The following is a 10,659-nucleotide window of genomic DNA, read 5'->3' as shown; positions in this document are numbered from 1 at the left end:
CCAGCCCCCAGGCCCCCCCACCAGCCACCTCCTCCCTCTGCAGGGTCCGCACTGTGCAAAAGCTGAGTGCTGGCAGAGTGCAGGAGCACTGACCAGCCAGAAGGGGGCCCAGCCTCATCCTGGGGGAGGAGCCGGGACGCCCCCTGCTGGGCCCCACATTAACCCTTCAACGGCCGGGGCCACAGAAAGGCTGTGTATCCTGAAAGAGTAGCTAGGGAGGTGGAGGACGCGGGCCGGGGGCCAGAGGAGCTCAAGCAGCAAACCAGCTGTTTCTCAGCCCAGAATGAGCGAATGAAAGTCCTGCCCTCTCATACAGCAGGCTACGCAACAGGTGCTCATGGATGCCGCCTGGGGACCGGAGTTTCTACACGTCCATCAGAAGTCCAGGCCTCTGGTAGACACACCCCTCCACCCACCTCCTCAGCCTCATCCCTCCTCCTCCAGGTGAGGAGCAGACACTCACCTGGTCCCCGGTCTCAGACTCGTACTCATCAAACCCACAAGCGTCGAAATAATGAGGGAACGGCTCCGACCATCCATCCTCTGTGCAGTTCCGGCTCACCACCCTCATGTCTGCAGCAGAACAGAAACCCAGCGAGCCACAGAAATGATTTAAAAGGGCTCCAAAATTCTTAATCGAAAATTACTTCTTAAGCGGAAATCCACATGCCCATCTGAGAAGCATGGCAGCTGAAGGTTCATGAGATCCTCCACTGTCCAAGGGAAAGTAGTAATTGCTTTTACCCTTACACAAGGGATGAGGAGGGTAGGACGACAAGGTGCAAGCTGATCTCTAAACAAGGGGTGAGGGGACTGAGCCAGAACGAATCCAGCCTCCTTCCGCCTAGGGAAAGGCCTGAGCCCCTGCCCTAGGACCTGGGTCGGCACTTGCCAAACTTCAGCGAGCAGAAGAATGACCTGGGATCACAAATGCAGATTCCAGGCCCAAAGATTCTGGCCCAGGAGTCACCTCAGGTGGTGGTGCAGCAGGAGTTCTCGTCATACCTGGAGCTCTAGGTGATGCCTTTACCGGGAGCTCTGGGCCTTCCAGCAGCTGCAATATCCCATGTCAAGGGGACAAGTGGCTTGCTTAATTAACAAGGACCAGACCTCCATTGACCTAGCATCAGATCTTATTAAGATACATATTTAGGTTTAGAAAAAAAGAGACTTTGCCTTCTCAGGTTTAGAGGTCTGTTTCCTGTCACTAATATACTTTAATTTTCTTTTGCTCGAGTTTAAAGGCCATTTTGCAGGACACCAGAGCGGGCAGGAGTCATTTGCTGGCTGCACAGTGGAGTCCAGTCTGGTTTTCACCCCGCCTGGGGGCCTTTTGGCCTTTAATGATTGCTCATTTCACCTTCCCCGCTCCTGATTGTCTAAAGGTGAACCACGGATGTCTAGGGGAGGGGAGAAGGCAGCAGCCATCCCCTGCCTCCAGCCCAGCCCCTAAGTGTGGCCCCAGGCTGACCTCCCTTCCCACACTGGCTTCCTGGGAGTTTACCTGGTGTGTTATGACACCTGGGGGTGGCTCTTCCTTTCAGGATTCAGGGGCCAGAAAATCGTATACAAGAGACATCTGCATAAAAGAGGCTCCAACACCCATGTTGTTGGAAGAATCCCCGCTCTGTGGCCAAGGCCACCTCTGGGGCACTCAGGAAGGGGGCAAGAGCAGAGGCCAAGAAAGGGGACCCCTACACTTTTCCAACCTCATGTCCTGCTGCTTGAGTTGGAAGATCTAAGGCCAGTTCTTTTTTTTTTTTTTTCCTGCGGTACGCGGGCCTCTCACTGCTGTGGCCTCTCCCGCTGTGGCGCACAGGCTCCAGACGCGCAGGGCCAGTGGCCATGGCTCACGGGCCCAGCCGCTCCGCAGCACGTGGGATCCTCCCAGACCGGGGCACGAACCCGTGTCCCCTGCATCGGCAGGCGGACTCTCAACCACTGCGCCACCAGGGAAGCCCAAGGCCAGTTCTTTTTAGCCAGGAGTCAGAAACGCACTTCCTGGGACTCTGGGAAGCAGCGGAGGGTGGGCTCTCCTGCCATAAAGAGAACTCTGCCCAGAGCGGGGAGACTGACCTCCATCGCTGCTCAGATTCTGATTCTTATGACCCAGGACAGAAGGGACATCTGGCAGGCCCAGGGAGAGAAGGGCTCACTTCTGTCCCACAGTTTGATGCCAAATGGTTCCTTCTTCCAGCAAATCTGTTTCAGGCTGCTACTGGCAACCTCTTTCCAAGTCCCTCTGAACGTTTCTTTCAGAAAGTCTGCACGTCCTAGGGGACCACGGCCTTGGCCAAGCCCTTCCCTTCCCTGGGTCTCCTCTCTGCTTTGCCCACATCGGGGTGGTGGGAAGAGGAAAGGGAAGTCGCTTTGAAAAATGTTTTTTTAAAAAAGTATCCTGGAGATACAAGCCATTTCCTTTCTTTTATTTTCCTTCTTTCTCTTTTTATAATACAGCGTGGGCTCAGAAAAGTATAAACCTTTTTGTTCAGAACTATTCCATGAATCTGCCACGCTACTGTTCTGATAGAAATCTCCGGAAGACGTAGCACTCTCCAGATTGTCAACACCCTGCAGTGGCTGCACGTACTGCACTAGGCTGTTGTGCCCCAGCAACTTTGCAGGAGCACAGAATCTTAGGGCAGAGGTTCTCAAAGTGGGTGCCCTCCCCAGACCAGCCCATCAGCATCACCTGGGAGACTGGCTAGAAATGCACATTCTCAGGCCCCACCCAGGCCTGCTAAATCCGACTCTGGGAGTGAGGTCCAGGAATCTGCTTTAACAAGCCCACTAGGTGACTTTTAAAGTATGAGAACCACTGTTCTACATATAGGAGTTCAACGCTATCGGAGACCACTTAAGGAGCTCTTTACTGAGATCTGTGCTTCCCTGAAATTGTATGCACAGTGTTCTGTCTGAGCACTTGCGTGCAAATTTCCATGGAGAAAACCCACAGCTTTATCAGAGAAGGAAAGCGAGCTGCCAAAGATCACACAGCCAGAGAGAGGCATAGACCGGCCTGGAAGGAGGGGTTCCCCAAGTTCACGGGTTAGCAGATGCCCTCCCTCCAGCCAGCCCATGGTAAACCCCAGCTCATCCCTTACCTGAGAGATCCAAGGAGTTACTGTCAGCAAATCCAAACTCTCCTGCAAAACAGGCGTGAGCATGAGTCGGGACACCCGGCCATCAGCTTGCCTGGGCTCTCCACTGCTAACTCTGCACTGTGGAAGGCCAAGGCTGCCCCTGGCCTGAAGGATGGGGGCTGGGGGGAGGTGGGATCTTGGTCAAGAGGCTGCATCACACAGAGCAGCCACACACACCTGTCTGACACACTGCACCTTCCAATGCCATCTCATTTGCTTTGTATTTCTATGATGCTAATGGTGGCCCATGACTCAGTTCTCCGCACTGGACCACAGGGAGTGGAAATGGGACATTGTCGGGAGGATGGGAGGGCCTCTGGAGTGGGAGAGGACTGGAAGAGGGTAACTGGGCCTTTCCTCTTATTTTGTAGGTGCTTGCTGTTTATCTATTTTATATGAAGTAGTGTGTATATGTTAATGCCAAACTCCTAATTTATCTCCGCCCCCGCCTCCGCTATCCCCTTTGGTAACCATAAGTTTGTTTTCTATGTCTGTGAGTCTATTTCTGTTTTGTAAATAAGTTAATTAACTGGGTCTTTTCAAGAAAAGGGCAAAGAATAGCAATATGGGTCCTGGGCTTGCATGTTTTCTTTGGTGCTCAACCCTCAATCTCAGCCCACAAACCACTCCCATCAAAGGGAACCCAGAACTCCAGAGACTTCCTCCTCAGACATTTTTTCTCTTTCTCTCCTGACTCTTTATTCCCACCTCCACCCGTTCTTTAGGCTGAATCTCCTGTTAGCAGTGAACCCCAATTTCCCCTCTACCTCTCAAAATTCTGTTTTCAAGGTTCAGCTGACATGCCACCTCCTCCAGGAAGCCTCCCCTGACATCAACGTTATTCTGCCCGAATGCCACCTGGTTAGGTCTCTTCTACTATGGAGCTTGCCATACATTCCAACTCCACATGTGGGCTCACTCACACAATCAGGCCTGTACGTGTACATATGCACGTGCCTATGCACACGGGTGGCCTTGTTTGCTAACCCCTCCACAGGCGAGTGGGTGTCAACTTCCCAAACAAGCTCATGAGCACCCTGAGACCAGGAGCTCCATCTTCCATCTTCCTGTGTCTCCCCCACCTCCAGATGGCCAAGGAGGGAGGGGGTGGTGGGGAGGTGGGATGAACCCAGCCCCTGATGAGCCTCTCATTCCACCCCCACCCACTCCCAGCAGTCAGAGCCAGGCTCCTGCCGGATGGACAGATGATCAGCAGTCTGTCCTCTCCAAGGTTCCTCTTACCGATGGTTTCCGTCTCCCAGACTGAAACAGAGAGAGACAGACAGACAGACGGAAAGACACAGAGAGAGAGAACAGAGGTGAGCAAGGGGGCTAAAGTCAGGTTTGCTCTCTCTGAGCCCTGCTGACGATTTCCTCCTCTTTCCCACTCCCAGACTCTGGAGAGAGGCTCTGCCGGGGGCGCCAGAGGCATGAGAAGTACAAGCTGGGGCTGGACCAGACACTGGAGACTTCTACGATTCCCTCGAGAACAGGACACAGTTAAAGAGAAATATCAGAGGCATGTGTAAGAAGAGCGATCAACGCTCCCGGCTCCCCAGTAGCCCGCAGAGCAGCAATGATTACAACGAGCGTGAGACTCAGCCCTGAGAACCAGGAAATAAAATGAAAAGACACCACCTTCAGCTTTCTAAGTATTTAAGGCAAGTCTCACTAATCCAGCTTTGTGAATGGAGATGCTAAAAAGGCCTGCCTTAATGAGCCATTAAGAAGCAAGGGTAAATAACACATTCATTGTGCAACTGCCAAAGGGAGGCATAGAGTCTGAAGGGAAGTTTATCTTAAGAAAATTTTATTTTACTGCTGATTCATTTTACCTTCCTTTTGTGCTTGAAAAGAAGTAATCCTGCCATGGTACCTGACCCAGAGTAGCTGTTCCGTCAACTTTAAATAAACGACTGAACGAAAGGAGTACGTGAGTGGAGGAAGTGATTAAGTTGGTTTCTATAGGAATGAATTAGAAACTGGGCTGAATCAGCAGGCTGCCACCTCGCCTGACGTCCCACCATTCATACTGTGCCTCTGGCTTCAGCACTTCCCATCCTGCCCTGGGTCACACCCAGTCCCCACGCTGTCAGGATGGAAAAGTTCAACTGCCACTCTCCTGCTGGGCTGGCTGGAGATTCTGGAGGTGCGAGGTGTGGCTAACAGGCCCTGCTCCGGAGCGGAAGTTGCGGGGAGGCGAGGCAGGGGTGTGATGCAGCTAGACCCTGCCTCCTCTGGTCCTGGGCAGGGAGGCAGAGACGGGGCCCTGGCACCCCGATACAATGCCACTGCCTCCCTCCGCCGCCTCTTGCAAAAGCCCCTTCCCCTCCAGGCACAGTCTAGGTTGCTGGACTTCCAGGTGTGAAAGACTTTGCCGCTGCCTCTCACACACACATTAGGGACGGCGGCAGGCAGGATTCTGTAGTGAGGTGGAGCTTGGAGACTCTCCGCTTCTGGAAGGACACTGGCTGAAGCCTTAGACAGGTGAAGGACGAAGCTGAGACCCAGGTCTCAAGGGGCCCGAGCCTGGCCGCCCACACGTGTCTCAGACTCTCTAATCTCCTCAGGAGCCCCACCCTCTGTCCTCCTCAAACCAAGGCCCCAACCCAGGGCTCAGTGGTCCACGGGTGGTTCTCGGTACATCACCGACCTGGAGCCCGGCCCCGCCATCTCTCCCCGCCCAGCCCAACTCAGCGCCCCTCAGCTTGCCACCCTGCTTCCCGTGACACCCCCAGGTTTGGGGCAGAGGGCCAGTCTGGCTCCAGGCCCTTCCCTGTGTCAATGTGGACTCATCAGCCACCTTCTTTAGGAGTCCATGAAGCCTCCACCAAAGACAGGAACAGGCCTGGAGAGACCACCAGACTCACATTCAAAGGAGAGACTCCCCAGAACCCCTTCCCCTCAGACCCCTCCCCATGGAGAGGCGGTCACCCAGGCCTCTCTGTGCTAGTGATAACGGTGATAACATCAGCTGACACCACTGACCATTAAGACATGTCCAGTCTCGCTAAGGGACTTCCATCTGCAGCTTCCACCTGGTTCCCCACAGTCACCACGCCACATTCCCATTTGACAGACTACAGACTAGGAAATGGGGGACAGAGGGGTGAATGCCCTGCTCAAGGTCCCCAGCTGGGTTAAGTGACGGAGTCCAAGTTCGAGAGCCCAGCCACGACGATGCACCTCCACGTGGACTTGCCACGTCTGAGGGGTGCTTCTGTGTCCCTGTGTGCACGAGGGTCCGTGATTTCATCTCCCCACCAGCACATGAGCTCTAGAATGGGAAATATCTGCCTGCAGGGCGCCCTGTCTCTGGTGCTTGTCTCTCAGAAAAGCCTGAGATCCGAACAAGGGGAGCAGGCTGGACCCAGAGTGGCCTGAAGAGGCCCCCGGGGGGGACCCACCTTGGTCTGGGTTGAAGATTCGGAAGAGCTCAGGGCAACTGACGAGGACCATCTCACCCACGTGGGCAGGCTTCCAGCATGTGATGTTGTCCCACATCCCAGGGCAGCCTGTGAGGAAGGGAACCATGGTGAGCGGGCAGCCAGACGCCCACATACACACACACACATCACACGCACACATCACCCTGCATGATCTCTTCCACGTCCCCAGGCTCCACGTTGCGGTGGGGTCCCACTTCAGATCGACCTCCTCGGTGGGCCCTCCCTGCCCCTGGGGGGAGGGGCAGGAACCGTCTGGCCCGAGGATGGCGCTCCATGCTCCCCCACACCCCAGTCGCCCAGCGCCTTTCAGGGCAGGCCTGCAGCAGGAAGATGACACGGAGCTGGGACCTGAAGAGGACCACAAATTGGCCAGACGGGGGTTGGGAAGGAGGGGAGAGGCCTGCAAAGCCAAGGCCCCGAACTATGAAAGGGCTCGGAGCACAAGGAGCCAGGAAGCAGGGAGCACCTGAGAGGCCACTGTGTGGCGAGGCACGCCCGGATCAGGTGAGCACCGAGGGCTGGGAAGAGCAGGGACAAACAGAGCTATTTAGGAATCGCCAAGACGCGCGACTCGCTGGACATGAGCTTGTGAGAAAGGAGGAGGAGGTTGAGCTTGACGACCAGGTTTTCAGATTTGGGGGGCTCAGTGGACCCTCCGACCCCCGTGCCTGCTCTCCTTCCAGCCCCTGCCAGCCTCTCTGTGGAGTCCTCTGTACTCCCATCACCACCACCTCCCCTCCCCTCCATGCTTCACCCCTCGTCTGACTCCACCCCTCCTCTTCACCGAGAGGCCTCTTGCCCTTACGGACCTCTCGGCCCTTACGGAGTGGACCCCACCCTGCCCACCCCGACTGCATGCAGGGGCTCGTGTCTGCTCTGCCCTCGGCCCCTTGCCCCACTGCCCTTAAACGAGACCACCAGGCCCGAGGACTTCAGGACAGAATTACACAGACAACTGCCAACCCTGACTCCTGCACAACATGGGGGCTGCCTTCCACGGCCAGGGGCCTGCTGGATATCCCCACCTTGAAAGGCCCAAGACAATCCACACACAGCGTGTGCAAGACTCAACTCAGCATCTCCTACGAACTCCGATTTCCTGTCTCAGCCCCAGCTAGAGCCCTGGAGTCACTCTTGCTTTGCCTCCTTCTCCTTCGTGCTCCACAGCCGACTGGTCACCAAGTCCTGCTGGTGTGACGTCCGAATATTTGTGGAATCCACGCCCTACTCTCCATCCTTGCACTCCCACCTAGCTAGGGGCTGACCACCTTTCACTGGGACCATGGTTACAGCCTCCCCGGTGGTCTCCTCACTCAACCGCACAGAGCTATGACTGTGAGCTCTTCCAAAGGGTGATCTGTCTGGGTCACACAGCCGCCACCCCCAATGAGCACCTTCCAGTGGTCCTATCACCTCAGCTGTAACGTGGTTCCTAAGGTCTGGCCCTTGCTTCTCACTCTGGCATGTGGGGCGTGGGTGAGGCCCTGGGATGAGAGCTCACCCAGGGAAAGGACACGATGTGAGAGGAGCATGGAACCCCACGTTTTCCAGGTGGGCAGAGATGTAATCATGACAGGGGGGCAAAGGCAGAGAAGGGAGGCAGCAGTGTGGCGTGTCTGACGGCAGAGTACAGACCTTCAGAAAAGGGACCACATCCTGCTGAGCGGTCTATAATAAGGGCTTTGGAGGGCTTCTCTGCCATGTATGGGACAGCCCACCCCACAGGACTGCTAGGAGGACTAATGAGTTCATACACGCAAAGCTCGCAGAAGAACGGCGGGCTCACTCAATGTACGCTCGCCATTGTTATTACCATTAATTTCATTATTTCAATTAGGTGTCCCTGGGGTTAACTCCCCTAAGAAAGAGAGATGAAACACAGCCCTACCAGGTGAGAAGAAAGGCCAGTGGAGGGCCACTGACAGACACAGAGGAAGCCCGGGCAGGTGCTGGGCAGGCACTGGGCGAGGATGGGGGCCCAGGGCGGGCCTCGTGAGCTCACAGCCTCTCTGTTGGGGTCCATGACTGACTTTCAGGTCCTGTTTGGACCAGAAGGTGCCCAAAGCTTCCAGGTGCAGAAAACCCTATCTCTCAGAACTCAGACCTGGCTACTTTAGAATTCACACCCAGTCATATTAGCCTATAGTATCCTGCTCCCAGAATGAATGACTTTGGGAGACAGAAGCATCACAGAAAGCTCTGAGGACAACCAACCAAGATGACGAGGATGCTGGGGCCACATGAAGGGAGATGGGTCCCAGGTCTGTTACTGATGATTCCTGTCCACCCATCACAGCAGGGCTCCAACCTGCACGTGGCTGGTTATGACAACATATCCTTGAAAGAGACCTAACAGTACACCTTTGGCCACCATGGCCCGTGTTGACCGTGGAATGGCCATGGAGCGTGGCTGTGTCTGGCCCATGCCCTGGGAGCCCCAGTCAACAGATGTTCCCTAAATGTGGAACATTAGGCCCTGGCACGGCCAGCTGCTTCTGCCAGCTGACGTTACTAAGGCCTAGGACTCGTTATAGAGCGAGCGAACACAGTCACAAGGGCCGAGGGGCGGGGAGGGACACAGGGCTCAGGTGGGGATGGCACAATGGGGAGGGGCTCCCAGGTTGGAGGTCAGAGGTGTGGAGGCAAGGCAGGGATCCATCCTCTTAACAACTATTCACTGAGCACCTACAATGTGCCAGGGCCCATCAGGCCCAGGGCTACAGAGGTCAAAAAAACAAATTTGAGAAGTTTGTATTTGAGGGCAGGGGGAGGGAAACGGCAGGGTGTCCCCTCCACACCTGCAGGGCAGCCACAGACTTGTTTTCTTTTTTTTTAAAGTTTATTTATTTATTTATTTTTGGCCGTACCGCGTGGCACATGGGGGTCAAACCCGTGCCCTCTGCATTGGAAGCGCAGAGTCCCAACTACTGGACCGCCAGGGAAGTCCCAGATCTTCTGCCAAGGGCTCACTGCATGACTCTAGTAAGTCTCCATCCCCTCTGTTCTGATTCAGTTTCCCTCTGTGCACATCAAGGGCTGCGTGTCTCTGAGGGGACTCCCAACTCTGAGTGATTAGAACTCAAATCGGGAAGAGACTGACTCAGGATATGCTAGGGCCCAGAAGCATGGCTGGGAGGCTGGGGCTGCCTTCCCTGGCCCCGCTGCCAGGACAGACATCCTCAAAGGGGCATCTGCCAAGGTCCCCTCACCCTGCCCTGTGGCCTGCCACACTATGGAAGCCCTCCTCGTTCCTGGCCTGAGTCCCCTCCATAGACGAAGGATCCTAGGGGCAATTCCTGTAGCACCAGGGCAGGTATGAAGCCTGAAACGAGAACCCATAACTCCAGGGCCCAATCCCAGTGTCTGGGTTTAGGAGACTATGATATTGTGATATAATAAGAATTGTGCATTTGGCCTTCATCTCAGATTCCTGGCACAGAGCTCCTAAAACCCTGGTAACATCCTGGGCGATGGTGTCAGTGGAGCATCTTTTGTTACTCATAAGCCCCTTTCAGCCGTATCTGAGTGTATGTTAATGAAATGACTCTTGGAGGATTGGGGCTGATCCCCAGAGGAACCAACTATGTGATTAGTGAACTGGAATTTTCAGGCCCACCTCTCAACCTTGGGGGAGGGGAGAGGGGCGGGAAATCGAATTAATCACCAATGGCCAATGATTTCATCAATCATGCCTACATAATGGAACATCCATATACCCCTAAACAATGGGATCTGGAGGGCCTCTGTGTTGGTGAACACATCCATGTGCCAGGAAGGTGGCACACTCCAAACTCCACAGAGACAGATGCTTCCCGCACTTGGGACCCTTCTGGACCTCACCCTATGTACCTCTTCATCTGGCTGGTCATTTATATCCTTTATAACATCTTTTATAGTAAACTAGTAAATGTGCTCCCCTGAGTTCTGTGAGCCATTATAGCAAATTATGGAGCCTGAGGAGGAGGCCACAGGAACTCCTGTTTTTTTTTTTTTTTTTTTTTTTTTCGCCGGCCTCTCACTGTTGTGGCCTCTCCCGTTGCGGAGCACACGCTCCGGATGCGCAGGCT

At 54.8% G+C, this 10,659-nt stretch overlaps 1 protein-coding gene across 5 annotated transcripts in view; it reads right to left on the bottom strand.

Annotated features, from left to right (window-relative positions):
• ADCYAP1R1 (ADCYAP receptor type I) overlaps positions 1 to 10,659 on the bottom strand; it is a 53,320-nt gene that overhangs the window by 21,387 nt on the left and 21,274 nt on the right. For 4 of the 5 annotated variants that reach the window (XM_007466110.1, XM_007466114.1, XM_007466112.1 and 1 more), the window contains 4 exons: positions 6,551 to 6,658; positions 4,386 to 4,406; positions 3,105 to 3,146; positions 464 to 573 (listed from right to left, as the gene is read on the bottom strand). In XM_007466110.1, coding sequence (XP_007466172.1) covers positions 464 to 573; positions 3,105 to 3,146; positions 4,386 to 4,406; positions 6,551 to 6,658 — 281 coding nt within the window. The remainder of the gene's footprint in view (positions 1 to 463; positions 574 to 3,104; positions 3,147 to 4,385; positions 4,407 to 6,550; positions 6,659 to 10,659) is intronic. The other variant, XM_007466113.1, reaches the window with a different exon arrangement.

This window comes from Lipotes vexillifer, unplaced genomic scaffold (assembly GCF_000442215.2).
Source record: "Lipotes vexillifer unplaced genomic scaffold, Lipotes_vexillifer_v1.1 scaffold150, whole genome shotgun sequence".
Taxonomy (NCBI): Eukaryota; Metazoa; Chordata; class Mammalia; order Artiodactyla; family Lipotidae; genus Lipotes; species Lipotes vexillifer.
Note: the sequence above shows the minus strand (reverse complement) of the source record. Positions and strands in the feature narration are given on the sequence as shown.